Source organism: Musca autumnalis, unplaced genomic scaffold (assembly GCF_047663935.1).
Source record: "Musca autumnalis isolate F117 unplaced genomic scaffold, ASM4766393v1 scaffold_5, whole genome shotgun sequence".
Lineage (NCBI taxonomy): Eukaryota > Metazoa > Arthropoda > Insecta > Diptera > Muscidae > Musca > Musca autumnalis.
In genome coordinates, this window is record NW_027412088.1 from 176,984,112 (window position 1) to 177,000,654 (window position 16,543).

At 38.3% G+C, this 16,543-nt stretch overlaps 1 protein-coding gene across 2 annotated transcripts; it reads right to left on the bottom strand.

Moving 5' to 3' along the window:
• Positions 1–919: 919 nt before the first annotated feature.
• On the bottom strand, positions 920–14,596 carry Naus (cortactin binding protein N-terminal like nausicaa). Of its 2 annotated transcripts, none has more exons than XM_073955974.1 (4): positions 13,311–14,596; positions 8,800–8,986; positions 8,274–8,407; positions 920–1,777 (listed from the first exon to the last, which is right to left on the bottom strand). In XM_073955974.1, the coding sequence occupies exons 1-4, from the start codon at positions 14,149–14,151 to the stop codon at positions 1,107–1,109; spliced, it is 1,833 nt and encodes a 610-aa protein (XP_073812075.1). In that variant the 5' UTR covers positions 14,152–14,596; the 3' UTR covers positions 920–1,106. The 2 variants fall into 2 exon arrangements, with proteins under 2 accessions (XP_073812075.1, XP_073812074.1); XM_073955973.1 differs by having other exon boundaries at positions 920–1,780; positions 13,311–14,593.
• Positions 14,597–16,543: the final 1,947 nt, after the last annotated feature.

The window sequence follows — 16,543 nt, forward strand, 5'->3', positions numbered from 1 at the left end:
CTCAGTTTACAATTTTAGGTTTTTTTTTTGTTAGGGTTTCGCGATTTTGCTTGAATACGGCAAGTTTTATCGGCATGGGACCTGAGAAAATCTTATAGCTGTGAAAACTGCCTACAAGACTGGCTTATGTAATTTTTCCTAGATTGTATCATTTTTTTTTTTAGATATATAAGTTTAAGATGGGAAATTGCAGTCATGACATTGTTTTATAAGGAGACGATACAAAATTGAATTGAATTTGAATTGTCCCAATTTAAACTTCTATATCTCAAAAGGTGTAAAGCCTACGAAAACATCATTAAGGTCAATCTTGTAGAGAATTTTGATAGCTCCAACATTTTCTTTATTCCCATTTTGATAGGACTTGCGGTTTCTAAGCAAAATCGTGAAAACCTAAACAACTTGAATCTTGAATCGCGATTTATTTAAAAAGCGCTCCGGCGATTTTTTTTTTGTTTTTTGATTTTTTTTTTTAATCTATGAACATTGTAGTTACAGCATCCGCAAAAACTTCCCAGGTGTAAGCACCTTCCATTTAAATTTGATTCAAGAGCACCGTGCTAATTGCTTAAAGTAAATATTCTAAGTAAATTCCTTAAAATACTTTCATCTGTTCCAAATTTTATAAAACTTAAATAAACTAAACAGTAATTGTGGTTAAGTTAGGGAAGGCGTCTGTTTCTGGATGTCGATTCGAAATGGCCTTTCAAATCCCTCACCGAGAAACATTCGCCCATGTGTATTGTTTGAGATTACTTTTGTGTAGAGAGCGAGTGGGGGTTTGGGGATTAGAATGATATTCTTGGATTTCATTAAATGTTTTGTTGAATTTTGGAATCATTTTCAAGATCTAAAGTGTATGTTTTGTTTTCTATACGAAATACGTACGTACCGTTTTGTTTTTGTCATCATCTTTGTGTTTTCTTTCTTTTTTCTTGTATAAAGTAAGTTTAAGAGAGTATTATTGTAGTTGTTGGGTATTTTTTTGCAACTATGCAAAAAACTCCTTTTACTATATTAATAATTTGTTGCTTTTGTTGCAATTGTTGTTGTGGTTGATGATGACGATGATGCTGATGTTGTTATTGTTATTGTTGTGTTGTTTCCTAATTAATTTTAGCATTAGCAGCTGCAACGGCGGCGGCAGCAGCACCGGTAATGGAACCCAAACGTGATAGCGATGGTTCACGTTTTGGTGGTACTATTGGTTTATTGGGAGGTATTGGTGGAGGTGCACCTCGGGCACCTGATGGTGGTACTGTAACTGGCGGCACTGCTATGGGTACCGGATGTGGCGGAGGTGCTTGATCCAGGGAATGGCCAGCTGCTGCAGCAGCTGCCAGTGCCGAATATTTCCCACCTGGTGCCCTTTGTATTGTGGCTGTGGGTTGCATTTTGGGTGAGGGTGATGGTGGCGCCACACTAGCAGCTGCAACACCTGATGCTGTTGATGCTATTGCAGGATTTAAAGTTAATGGTGAGGATGGTAAAATACTATCACCACCAGATGTGGCCGCTAACGATGACAAGGGTGCCACTACTCCAGATGGTGATGCGGATGCTGGCTGTTGTTGTTGCTGTTGGGAGACCACTACCGAAGCCATTTGAGGTAAAGGTGTTATAGTAGGAGCTGTTGCTACACCCGTACGTAAATTCTGTCCTGGGGCAAGAGAACGAGCTATACCAGTGGTAGGACCTGATACAGGGACACTAGATACTGTTGCCGTGGGTTGTACAATTTTTGCTATATTAACCATAGATGTGGCACATCCATCTTCTGCTACGCGAACAAGGACACGAGTACGATAACACAATCACGTACACACAAGTAACAGGAATGTAAGCAATACAAGAAGAAGAAGAAGAAGCAAACATGGGAAAAACATAAAAAACACACATTAGTATTAGTAAAAGTTACAATATGTACTTTAAAATATTTATGTGGCACAAAAATCTTCAAATGAGAACAAGAGATAGAGAAACACTATAGACTAGGTTAGAGGAATACAAATAGATTTGAAGGAAGAAGAAGGATGAAGAATTCAACGTTTTTTTACATACAACAAACAAATAACATGAACAAAAAAAGTTAATGATTTGGTTTTTAATTTTTTTTTTTTTTTTTGAAATGATAATAGTGCAAGTTTTTACTAGCTGTTCATATCCGTTTCTTTACACACACACACGTAGAACGTAACGTAAAACAAATTAAAATTAAAAAAAAAGAACTTAGGTTATGTTCTACACTACGGAGTTGGCATATTTACAATGATGTTATGGAGTAATCGTTCGATCTATAACTGTTTCCAAAAAGATCTCATATGGTTCACCAGTGAGGAAAGGATCATAGTCGGGCGGGGCCGACTACATGATACCCTACACCACTGTGAATATGTAAAATATAGCAGATATACATATGTATATCAATTTGAACTGAGTTCTATATAATATAGTACTCTTATTACTAGGCAAAATGCTGTCACACATTCCAAAGTTCATTAAAATTGGCAACTATAGGGTGTTTGGTGCAGCAAATACGTGAAATCGGGCGAATATATATATGGGAGCTATATCCAAATCTGAACCGATTTCGATATAATTTGGCACATTTATTTTTAGACCGAATTTAGTCACACAAACCAAATTTCATCAAAATCTTCCGTATATAGCGTGTTTCGTGCAGCAAATACGTCAAATCGGCCGAAAATATATATAGGAGCTTTATCCAAATCTGAACCGATTTCGTTGTAATTTAGCACATTTATTTTTAGACCGAATTCAGTCACACAATCCAAATTTCATCAAATTCGGTCGTATATAGCGTGTTTGGTGCAGCAAATACGTCAAATCGGTCGAAAATATATATGGGAGCTATATCCAAATCTGAACCGATTTTCACCAAAAGCAATAGCGTTCTTCCGACGGCTAAAAATATGATCTTGCCCAATTTTCAGCCAAATCGGACAACAAATGCGACCTGGATGTACACACTGTACACATTTTATGAGTCGGAAGAACATCAAGGTCGCGGCGGTGCAGGAAACCAAGCTGAACAACAACCACAGCTTAGAGCATTGTGATGGTTACAATGTTCTGAGGAAAGATCGCACCAGAAGTGGAGATGGGGGATTGGCTTTTCTATTGCACCAGTCTGTCCAATACAGACCTATCTCGTTTGAGCCTGTCTCTAATGACCCGTACATGGACTGTATGGGGGTAGCAGTCAGGTGTGGAGCTGCCGAGATAGAGTTGTTGAACGTAAACATCCCGCCGAGAAATAGCTGTATCCCTGATTATAGGCCTGACATTAGCCCGCTCTTGCAAGGTCATAATCGTCTGGTCCTGGGGGATTTTAATGCGCATCATGAGATGTGGCATTCGGCCCTCGGAAACGACCAGAGAGGTACAGCGCTGGCTGAGCAGATTGATAGCTCTACGTTTTGCACGGTCAATGAGGACGCCCCTACCAGAATTAGAGGAGAGTGTCACAGTTCGCCTGACATAACCATCGTGTCACCTGGTCTGACAAATGACGTTACCTGGCAACCCGTCATTTCCCTTGGATCAGACCATCTCCCCATAATTGTCTCCATTAGCAGACCACCCGACTTCATCACCTCTGAACGCCGCACGTTCGTCAATCATAAAAAAGCTGATTGGCCGAGTTTCAGAGAGTTCACCAATCACCGCTTCAGAGAATTGCCCAATCCTTCTGATGTTCGGGTAGCGGGACATCATCACTGCTGCAGCCGCTCGCCATATCCCTGCTGGGCGAATACCCGAAGTAAGACCAAATTTCCCAGCAGAGGCGACGGGATTAGCAAATGAGCGTGATGAGCTTCGTCGTATCAACCCCAATGACCCCAGAGTCAGGGAGCTGACACTGGAAGTTAACAGGCTGGTCGGCGAGCATAAGCGGAACAAATGGTTAAATCATCTGAAGAGCTGCAACATTGGAGCGGGTATAGGTGAATTGTGGGCAACGGTTAAGTCACTCTCGAACCCTGGAAGAAGGGAAGATAGGACCTCAGTCACGTTTGGCGACGTTACGTTGACTGACCCGAAGAGGTGCGCAAGTAATTTCAATCGACAGTTGGTCGAGCATCCCGAGAGTGACAGGGCGAAGAGAAGAGTATTACGTCGCATCAGATCTCTTCCTGCCGAGGATGAACCACCACAATTTACAATGGATGATGTTGCCAATGCCATCAGGAACGCTAAATCATCCAAAGCGTTGGGCCCTGATGGAATCTCCATGGTAATGTTGAAGCAGCTGGATGAGCCGGGAGTCGAGTATCTCACCAAAGTCTTCAACTTGTCGCTAGCCACCCTCGTTGTTCCCGAAGTCTGGAAAATGGGCAGGGTGGTCCCACTACGGAAGCCAGGCAAGGATGCCAGCAAAAGTGAATCGTACAGACCGATTTCGCTTTTGTCGCCCGTAGCAAAGACACTTGAGGCCTTGCTCCTCCCCAGTATCAGAAATAGCTATCAAGTTGCCGATCATCAACATGGATTCCGTAAGCAGCACAGCACGACAACAGCGCTGCACGCCATTACCACATATATCTGTAAAGGACTCAACCAGAGACGGCCGTGCGATAGAACAGTGATGGTGGCGCTTGACTTATCAAAAGCCTTTGATACAGTCAGGCACTCTACGCTGTTTGAGGACATTGAGCAGACAACCCTCCGGCCAAGCTTGAAACGTTGGATAGTCAACTATATGTGTGGACGCCAGTCGTACGTGGAATTTAGGAATAAGAAGTCCAAACCCCGTAGAGTGAAACTGGGAGTTCCCCAAGGTGGGGTGATATCTCCGGAACTGTTTAAACTCTACCTCTCCTGTATTCCACCCCCTCCAGACGGCATTGAGATCGTGACGTATGCGGATGATTGCACGATCCTGGCGTCGGGTACCTATCCAGATGACATCTGTGAGAGACAGAACAACTATTTAACTGATCTTGCCACCTTTTTCCATTCGAGGAATATGCAGATTTCCGCCACAAAATCTACAGCCACTCTGTTCACCACATGGACAGCGCAGTTTGGACGTGAGTTGAATGTCGTGGTCGACGGTAGCAGAATTCCGACCACAAACTGCCCTAAAATTTTAGGGGTCACATTCGACACTATATTCACGTCGTGCGCACACGCCACAGCTATCTGCGATAAGTTGAAAAGTAGGAACAAGGTCCTCAAGTCCCTGGCCGGCAGCACTTGGGTTGCAGATAAAGAAACCTTGTTGACCACATATAACGCGATAGGTCGGTCTGTGGTAAGCTATGCGGCTGCAGTCTGGTCCCCGAGATTGTGTGATTCGAACTGGAAAAAGATTCAAACTTGCCAGAATGCCGCCCTGAGAACAGCGACAGGGTGCCTCCTCAAATCTTCAGTGGACCATCTACATGAGGAGGCAAAAATTCTTTCTGTAAAGCAACACAATGAGATGCTTTCGTTGCAGTACTTGCTTGGTTGTTATCGTGTGAGCCATCCCAATCACCATCTTGTGGGTAGGCCCGGCCCATTCAGGGAGATCAGGAAGCATATCCATGCTCTAGAGGGAGAGGTCCAACGATACAGGAGAGAACCCCTAGATCAACAAGCATATCAAGCAGGATTGAATAGCATTCACACGGACGCAGTTGCCAAGGCCTTAAGCAATTATAGTGTGAATAAAGTACTCGGAGTACATCCTCCATCTATCGCAGCTGAGGAGCGTCAGCTGCCACGACAAACCAGAGTAGTTTTGGCTAAATTCTTATTGGGCGGAAATCGATCGCGCCGTGCAAGACATATGCCCAGTATGCGGCATGGGCCCGCACGACACACAACACCTTTTTAACTGCCCCGCCAAACCCACCCATCTAACTCCAGTGGATCTGTGGCTACATCCCATCGAAGCAGCCACTTTTCTGGAACTGGAGATAGACCCAGAGCCAGATTGAACAGAGGAACGAACAAATAAACATAACAAAAACACTGTTACAACAACAACAACAACAACTAAAATTTCAACACGATTTCGGAAAAGTTCAGTTTAGGGCCTGCTCTCGAATCGCTTTGATTTTTGTTGTAGCGACTTGTATTCACTGCCCCCCATACGACGGTACAAGTTTCATCTGGGGCAAGTCCATACTTCTTGAGAAAACAGCCCGGAAGTTGTAAAAAAAACCCTAAGGCACCGCATGTAGTGGCTGGAGAGCTCGAACCGAATACAGCATTGTTCCACACTTTGAATATTGTAATATTTCTTCGAATATTAGATGAAATTCGAAGGTGGTGCTTATAGGCCCACTCCTTCCGGTACCTCCCCCACAAAAGTTCGAAAATATTCGCTAAAATTGTACGCGCGATATCTCATAGACGTAGCAAACCAATTGGGTCCAAACTTGGATCTCTAAATATAGTCGAAACTTAGTTTATGTTCATATTTGGGCCCTATCTGTCCAATCCTTGTGGCACCACTCACACAAATGCTCAACATTTTTGTGTGGTTAAGGGTCTGTTCGAGTTTCCTTTGGACATTTTTACCGCAGGTTTTCCTAGTGGTCCTGTTTACAGCGATATTATGTTATTCGTAAGCTAGTATGGTAAAAAATCCATGTCTATCGATATCCCCGCAAATTTTTGAACTTTAATCTTATCCATTTTTTGTCGGTTCATACGTTCAAAATTTTGAAAACCTCCCTAAATACATAAGTTTTTTTGGGAAAAAAATTATTTCAGTCCACACAGGCTGAAGTTATATCTCTGTCGGCAAAGCCGACTGATACTTTTTTACTTGTTTATAGATTTTTGGCCATTATGCAGGGAATTGTGGACTTGACCACGAAAAAAAATTATATCGTCGTAATCAGGACCACAAGAACTACCTTTGGTAAAAATTTCAAAACGATCATTGAACAGTACTTAAACTGCGTTTAAATATTTGAGGAGGAAATAACTGAAGATGTAGACCGATATTGTCCACCTTCGACAATTTAGATTTTCATACCCATAGACATCGGCTACAACCGCTAAGGTGATCATGGGTATTTATTTCCATATACAAGGTGGCGCAAAAGTAACCCTCCTATCAGAAAATGCTATAAATTTTGCGATTGGACCCCAATGTCAGTTCCGTTTTGACATTTGTGTAGTAAACACATGCGAAATACACGTTAATAAACAATGTTACGCTACACTGCTCCAGAACGCGGAATATTGGTGACTATTTATTTGACCAATAATCGGTCTGTGACTTTGGCACAAAGTGAATTTCGTCGCAGATTTTCTGGACTTCTTCCTGGAGTTCTTTTTGTGGGGCTTTTTGAAGTCGCGGGTTTATGTCAACAAGCCTGAGACTCTTTCAGCTCTTAAAGAAAATATCCGTCAAGAATGTGAGGACCTATCGCCGGAAGTTTTGGCCAAAGTGATGGAAAATGCCATAAAAAGGGCTCAAATGACAATAAAACTGTGGCGGCGGCCATTTATCTGACATCATATTCTCGACTTGATGTAAAAAAAAAAATAAAAGACCAAATAAAAATAATGCACAAGAAGAAAATTACAGCCAAAAAACATCGGAAATTTACTTTTGCGCCACCTTGTACACCCGTTTCGTTTAGTGTAGAACATAACCTAAAAAAAACCAAATAGTGACAATGAAGAAAAATAACTAATAACGCAAAATTAAAGTGCAAGGTGAGGGTGTAATGAAGAATAAGACATTGGAAGAAGAAGAAAAACAAAATTATTACAAAATTGATATTGAGGACAAGTAAGAAATCAATGAAATGAAATATGAAAAGAAGAAGAAAATTAAAAAATCACCTTGTTTTTTATACAATTTTCAGATATCTTTGGAATTTGTTTAAATTGTTGAGTAAAGTTTATTTAAATTAAACGATTTTTTGGGAAGGTTTGGTTTCGTTGGTTTTTTTGGTTGAAAAAATTTGTTTGTAATAAAGGAAAAAAAGAAGGTGAAGAAGCAATAAAATGGAGTTTTTAATAAAGATTTTTTTTTTCGTTTTATTCAAAGTCAAATAGTAGTTGTTTTGATTTTTTTTTTCTTTTGATTTTGCAGGTTTATAATTTAAAAGAAAAACTTTTAGTATTTTTTGTTTTTTAAACTATTACTTTTTTTTTTTGGTTAACAAAATATTTCTGTATTAAAGAAATTAAAAAAGTTTTAAAATTAAAGAAATTCACTTAAAAAAATATTTTATAAATATTTTTCATTATATAAAATTTTTGAGTATATTTGTCCGATTTTTAAACTCTAAACTTACCACTAAAAGCTCGAGACTTTGCTGCACTACTGCCGCCAGCCAAGGCGGCATTTTGTTGCAATTGTTGTTGATGTTTTTTCAAAGCCTCATTTTCGGCCCGCAATGCCAGCAGCTCTTGTTCTAATTCCTTGACCCTGTAATGGGAGGAGATAGAAAATAAATAAAAAAACAATTAATTTTTTTTTTTTGTATTCTATGTAATGCTAAATCTGGTCTGAAAGACTTACTGGCATTGTAATGTATGAATAATAAATGAAATGAAAATATTGTAAAAGATTAATCAAATCAACAACACAACATACTTCGATTTTAATACACTATTTTCCATATGTTTTTTTGTTGATTGTGCATGAACAATGTTTTTTTTTAATTTTTTTATTTTGAGAAATTTGTATTAAAACTTAAAATTGATTATTTTTTTTATCGCATGATAAAATTATACCTGAGTAGTTATTTACTTGCCAAAGCCCTAGGGCTTAAAATTGCATTCTATGAAATAAATAAATAAATGTTCCAAAAAATGTACCTCAATTCTTCCTTAGTCAAATTGGCCTTAAGTATTTTACGTTCTTGTTCAAAAGCTGCCTGCTGTTTCTCCAATTCCTCTTCCATGCGTAAAGATTTTTTACTTTCCTCTTCTAGACCCTCGGCAATGGTATCGGAACGTTGCTTTTCTTCGGCCAATATTTGGGCAAGATCTTCGGAACGTTTTCCTGGAACATACAGATGACATATTTATTTTTATTAATGAGCTTATTTAAAAAAACCAGTAAGGAAAGGATCAAAGTCGGGCGGGGCCGACTCTATATGATACCCTACACCACTGTGAATATGTAAAATATAAATCGGAGCTATATCTAGAACTTAACCGATTTCGATATAATTTGGCACATTTATTTCCAGACCGAATTCAGTCACACATTCCAAATATCATTGAAATCGGACATATATAGCGTGTGTGGTACAGAAAATACGTGGAATCGGCCGAAAATATATAAGGAAGCTATATCCAGATCTTAACCGATTTCGATATAATTTGGCACATTTATTTCCAGACCGAATTCAGTCACACATTCCAAATTTCATCGAAATCGGACGTATATAGCGTGTTTGGTGCAGCAAATACGTGAAATCGGCCGAAAATATATATGGGAGCTATATCCAAATCTGAACCGATTTCGATATAATTTGGGACACTTATTTCTAGACCGAATTCAGTCAAACATTCCCAATTTCATCGAAATCGGACATATATAGCGTGTTTGGTGCAGCAAATTCGCGAAATCGGCCGAAAATATATATGGGAGCTATATCCAAATCTGAACCGATTTCGATATAATTTGGCACACTTCCTTGTAGACCGAATTCAGTCAAACATCCCAAATTTCATCAAAATCGGACGTATATAGCGTGTGTGGTACAGAAAATACGTGGAATCGGCCGAAAATATATAAGGAAGCTATATCCAGATCTTAACCGATTTCGATATAATTTGGCACATTTATTTCCAGACCGAATTCAGTCACACATTCCAAATTTCATCGAAATCGGACATATATAGCGTGTTTGGTACAGAAAATACGTGAAATCGGGCGAAAATATATATGGGAGCTATATCCAAATCTGAACCGATTTGGATTTAATTTGGCACATTTATTTCTAGACCGAATTCAGTCACACATTCCCAAGTTCATCGAATTCGGAAATATATAGCGTGTTTGGTACAGAAAATATGTAAAATCGGCCGAAAATATATATGGGAGCTATATCCAAATCTGAACCGATTTCGATATAATTTGGGACACTTATTTTTAGACCGAATTCAGTCAAACATTCCAAATTTCATCAAAATCGGACGTATATAGCGTGTTTGGTGCAGCAATTACGTGAAATCTGGCGAAAATATATATGGGAGCTATATCCAAATCTGAACCGATTTGGATATAATTTGGCACACTTATTTGTAGGCCGAATTAAGTCAAACATCCCAAATTTCATCAAAATCGAACGTATATAGGGTGTTTGGTGCAGCAAATACGTGAAATCGGCCGAAGATATATATGGGAGCTATATCCAAATCTGAACCGATTTCGATATAATTTGGCACATTTATTTGTAGACCAAATTTAGTCACACATTCAAAATTTCATCAAAATTGGACGTATATAGCGTGTTTGGTGCAGCAAATACGTGAAATCGGCCGAAAATATATATGGTAGCTATATCCAAATCTGAACCGATTTGGATATAATTTGGCACATTTATTTCCAGACCGAATTCAGTCACACATTCCAAATTTCATCGAAATCGGACATATATAGCGTGTTTGGTACAGAAAATACGTGAAATCGGGCGAAAATATATATGGGAGCTATATCCAAATCTGAACCGATTTGGATTTAATTTGGCACATTTATTTCTAGACCGAATTCAGTCACACATTCCCAAGTTCATCGAATTCGGACATATATAGCGTGTGTGGTACAGAAAATACGATTTCACGTATATGGGAGCTATATCCAAATCTGAACCGATTTCGATATAATTTGGAACACTTATTTGTAGACCGAATTCAGTCACACATTCAAAATTTCATTACTTTATTTTATGGGTCACGTGAAAAAAATATGCAACAAATTTCCTTTACCGACAGTTTGATTTTTATAACCTCAGCATTTATGCTAACGAGGGAATATACACTTTCATACGGTCAAAATGTGCCTCATCGAAATAATGGTTTTAGACCCCAAGTATGTTTGGACGAAATGTGTTTCAGAAAATTTGGTGTCGATTTAGCTATGTCCGTCCGTCTGTCTGTCTGGCTGGTGCGCACGACAACTCTCGAACGGAGCAACCGATTCGGTTCAAAGTTTGGCTTTCCTAATATTTTGTCCAAACTTAGTTTAAGTTCGAAGATGGGTTATATCGGTCCACTTCTTCCGGTACCTCCCCCACAAAAGTTCGAAAAATGTTCGGAAAATTTGTACACACGATAACTCTTGAAGGTAATAAACGATTTGGTCCATACTTTGCACATCGTGAAATTTCTACCAGACTTAGATGAGGTTCTAGTATGGACACAATCGGCCCACTCCTTCGGGTACCTACCACACAAAATTTAGGAAAAATTCAGTTTAGGAGCTGCTCTCGGATCTCTTTGATTTTTGTTGTAACAACTTGTATTCACTGCTCCCCATACGATGGTACAAGTTTCATCAGGGGCAAGTCCATACTTCCTGAGAAAATAGTCTGAAAGTTGCAAAAAATCCCTATGACACCGGGTGTAGTGGTTGGTGCGCAATATAACTCTCGAACGGATCAATCGATTTGGTCCAAAATTTGGTAGTTTAAGTTCGAAGATGAGCCATATCGGTCCACTACTTCAGGTACCTTCTCCAGAAAAGTTCAAAAATGTTCGGAAAAATTGTTCGCACGATAACTCTTAAAGATAGTAACCGATTTGGTCCATACTTTGCACATCGTGAAATTTCTACCAGACATAGGTGAGGTTCCAATATAGACTCTATCGGTCCACTCCTTTGGGTACCTCCCACACACAATTTTGGAAAAGTTCAGTTTAGGAGCTGCTCTCGTATCGCTTCGATTTTTGTTGTAACATCTTGTATTTGCTGCCCCCATTACGGCAGTACATGTTTTATCAGGGGCAAGTCTATACTTCCTGAGAAAATAACCAGAAGTTGTAAAAACCCCTATGACACCCAGTGTGGTGGTTGGAGAGCACGATAACTCTCGAACTGATCAAGCGATTTGTTCAAATTTAGTTTAACTTCTAATATGGAGATACTTTAGGGTACTTCCTCCAAAAAAGTTCAACATTTGTCTCTAAGTGCATAAACTGCACTTAGTCTGTTCGAAGATCCGATGCTGTTCGTTGTGGTCCTGTTTATAGCAATACAATGTTTTCCGTGGACATGTAGATACTTCCTGGCGTACTGGTCCAATGAAATGACTACTGTGCGCGATATCTATCGAAAAGATATGACTCCCAAAATAAAATCCACTTCCATAATGGACTATGACGGCCCATTCCTTTAAGTGTCTCCTCTGCAACACTTTTGAACTTTAATCCTAATCCATATTTTCGTCGGCAAGTTCAAATGTCCAAAAAGGCCACAAAATACAGAAAAGTCCCTAAATACATTCGATCATACCATAGATGAAAGTTTCAATTCACATAGGCTGAGGGTATATCTCTGTCGTAAGTTTCTTTTAATAGACGGCCTTCGGCCGGGATTTTGAAACTTTCTCCTATGGACAGGTGCAAATCTCGGGAACAGTAACACAATTTTCTATTAATTTATAATTTTTCTCTAAGTAGCCGGCCATTAAACAAGGGAATTTTCGCAAAGCACTTTCTGTGGAAAATTTTTCCATATCTTTCTGCATACTGTCGGTAAAGGGAAGATATGCCTAAGTTTGTGACAAATATTGCGATCTGCAATGGTTGGACCATAGTCAGTCACACCTTTCGATAGCCATCGTAGGAGTTTTGAGCTTTGGGAGTATTATGATATTCCTATCACCCACCTTGCTTGGGATAAATATTACAAAAATACTCTTGGTCTATAATTTTATTTCGATGAGTTACATTTTTGGTCGTATCAAATTGTATAAACCCTCGTTAGAGTAAAAAATTCAGTTTATTTTTTTGGTGGACCTCTAGGACTTTACAATGATACCCATAATACCTTGGTCGGCTGTAAAAATATGAGAAAAATCTTTGAAACATGCGGAATTTTAAAGGCCCATATCTTAGGAAGTATAGACTTCTGCAATAAAAAAATATATCCTGGTTCTCAGGAATGCCTGTGGTAAGTATAACAGCAAGATTCAGGTCCTGGTACAAAACTGGACTGAAGGCAAATTTCCCGGTCAATAAAATTCTATCGCGCAGTTCAACAAAGACTTCTCCTCATAATATTTCAGAGAGAATAAAAATTCCAATTTTCCAATTCCAGAAGTCTCCCTAGCCCGCTTTGGGCATGTTCGTGGACTATGATTTGTTTCCATACTTACCCTCTTCAATATATTTCATCATGATTTTCTTGCGTTCGGCAATCAGCAGCAACACAATTTGCTTCTGGCGATTTCTTTCAAAATCCAACGTTTCTTGTAACTTTTTCAAATCTTTTTCGAACTTTTTCACCTTTTCCCTTTCTTCTTCCAGTTCCTGCCTCAGCTTAGTACGTTCCAATTCTAAGCCATATGTTATATCATCACCCTGAGCTGTATCATGTTCATGTTTACGTTTCTCCTCTTCCAACTCTTGGAGCATACGCTGATTATTTTCCAGCGATTCGGTGAGAATGCTAACCATACGTAAATGTGTTGCTCGCTGTTTGCTAACCATTTGATATTGCTGTTCCATTTGTTGTTCGATTATTTGTCGCACTTCCATTTCAGCTTGGGCAGCTTGTGTTGATGATTCGCGTGATATTAGATTACCGGAGAGGGCAATTTTATCGCGAAATATTGCAGCATGAGGATCATTGGGTTGTAAGCGTTTCACTTTGAGTTGGGAAATGTATTGTTTGACACGTTCATTGCGCAATGCTGCTATAACAACATCACGGGCTTGCAACTCTCCTTCTAAGTAGTACAACATCTTGACCAATTCACTGTGGGGAATTTCAGTGCGTCCAGTTGGCGGCTTGAGTCCACAGCTAAGGCCAGGTTTCATTGTGTGAAATTCATGGGCAGCACTTACAGTACCAGCTGTATTGGTGCCCAAAGCTGCGGAACTGCCAGGACCATTATCTAGGGAGTGGTCTGCAGCACCAGCACCACCACCGCCACCTATAAAACGAGCCGTACCACTATTTTCCGATGCAAAGGGATCATTGGCATTTTGTTCCATTTTCTTTTGCTTGTTGAACAGAACAAATTCTTTTTCTTTAGAGAATGGTCTGTTACAAAGCCTCTTCTAATCAATTACATGAATAGGGCTGTTTTGTTGGTTTGGTTGGCTGCTAGTCGGTATTTTTTCGGTTCTTCTTTCTTCTTCCTTCTTCCTTGTCGGGTATCTTTGAGTGTGTGTGTGTCCAAAGTTGTAAGTGCAGAAATTCACGAAATAAATGTAAATAGTTTATTAACTACGATTGCAACATTTTCCGTCGACGTTGTTTTACAGTTTCTTTGTTTATTAGATTTCTACAGATAAATTTAATTTGAAAACTGCAAAAATATCAATAACCCGAAAAAAATTTCGCTCGTTCTTTGTTATTTTTTACTGTTCTGCTCGAACTGTCAAAAAGTTTTTTTTCTTGGAATGTGTATTTGATTTGTAGAAAAAGTTATTCGGTACTTATATCAACGATTTAGTTACTCGGTAACCATGTAGTGTGTAGTTAGTAGAGCTGGCAAACCATCGATATTCCCAACATTAGATATTTTCGATATAATGTTTTAAAATATCGATTGCTATCGATATTATCGTTAAGCTGTAATCACCATTAATTTGGATATGAAAATGGCGGAAATGTCAATGATTTTCTTGAAATTATGCAAAAGTAGTAAAGGAGAATAAACAAATGCTTTCGTTTTATAAAAAATGTTAAAAAAATACATTTTATTTTACCGAAAAATGAGTACGTGTGACTACGGACTTACTTTCTTACACACACATAACCGAAAAGTAGGGAAATTTCTATTTATTTCAATGGATTTCAGGTTAGGGGTTTTTATTCCGATAATATCGATAGACAAAACTATCTATCGATATTGAATTTTTAAATAACAATCGATATTATCGATAGTGCCATCGATTTTTTGCCAGCTCTAGTAGTTAGATTAGAGCTGGCAAACTATCGATATTCCCAACATTAGATATTTTCGATATTTAATTTCAAAAAGTCGATTGCTATCGATATTATCGTTAATTTGTCATCGCCATTCATTTGTTTCAGCAACAATTAGTAACTAGGCGTTTACACCAGACAGTTTGACTTCAAATACAACTCTGATTTACTAACACATACATACATTTGTCGTTTGTTTCCCAGCTGTCCATAATTTTTTCACAGACAGTCGGGTCGACAAATTTTTGACATTTTTGTGAAAAAGAAGTGAGATGATAATTCAAATGTGCTTAAAACAAAAGAATATGTACAAAAACAAAATATGTGAACGGAAAACGAAAAGGAATCGATGATTTTCATTCATAATTTTACAACTGTTTTTGAAGTTGTCTGGACGCCTACGTCACACAGGCAAGTTTTGGGTTTTTGACAATCAATACATGAACTCAACTGTCCTGTCATTTGTAAACGCAGGGTAAGTAAAAAGACACACCAATTATTCAATATATGGTCTGTTCCAGTACTGCAAGAGTAATCTAGTTCCTTGTACCAGTTCCAAAACGTATGAGTAACATCATGAAATATAACGTGTGATAGTAAGTCGATGGTCAGACTAGCAAGGTTTCATGAAACCAATTTCGTTAAAGTTTCTTTTCAAATTTCGTTAATGTCCACACACGTTAACGTGAAATTTAAGATCTTTGCGTGTCCTCTTTATTTTATCATTCGCGTTTGTTGTGTTTCTCATACCAATAAAAACAAAAAAAGATATAAATAAACCAAAAAACCCAAAAAAACAACACAAAATAATTAAAGGGGAGTACACACTAACAGTCAAAACTGACAGTCAACGTACTTTAAGGACAATTTTCCGGCAAATAACAACTTTTATTTAGCTAAAAACGTTTGAAATACAATATTTACGATATTATTTAGAGATTATAAAAGAAGTTTTTCTATTAAGCTTTGATATTCACGAAATAGACCTCGGTGACTGTCAGTTTTGCTTGTCAATGTGTACTATACTTTACATTAATAATTAAATTAATATTAATAGTTAAATTTTCACTATTTCATTAATTAAATGTTATTATTAAATATATTTATGTTTGTTTTGTTGTTAAGTATACGCAGTTTGTTCAAAGAAAAAATGTGGGCCATTGGAACTGCGAAGTGAACGAGATAGTTCCATATAGTTTCTTTGGCACAACTCTATATCGTAGTAAAAAATAGTAGCTTATTGCAGGTTCTGGAACACAGCAATAATGAATTTATTTTCAAAAAGCGAAATTTTACAAAAAGTAAAGCAATGTGTGCGTTCATGAATGCAGCAAAATGACACGTCTTTTTTTTGACAATGTCAGTGTTGCCACACATATTTACTTCATCTTTTTATGATATTGTCATTTTTGCAGTGTAAATACTGCATTTATGAAGTCAGCCACACTTTAC

Excerpts from the sequence above, each read along its gene's own strand:
- Naus (XM_073955973.1), bottom strand. The coding sequence starts at position 14,151 with ATGGAACAAAATGCCAATGATCCCTTTGCATCGGAAAATAGTGGTACG. Across the intron at positions 8,987-13,310 it reads GATGAAATATATTGAAGAGG|GAAAACGTTCCGAAGATCTT; the intron begins GTAAGTATGGAA and ends TGTATGTTCCAG. Across the intron at positions 8,408-8,799 it reads TTGACTAAGGAAGAATTGAG|GGTCAAGGAATTAGAACAAG; the intron begins GTACATTTTTTG and ends CTCCCATTACAG.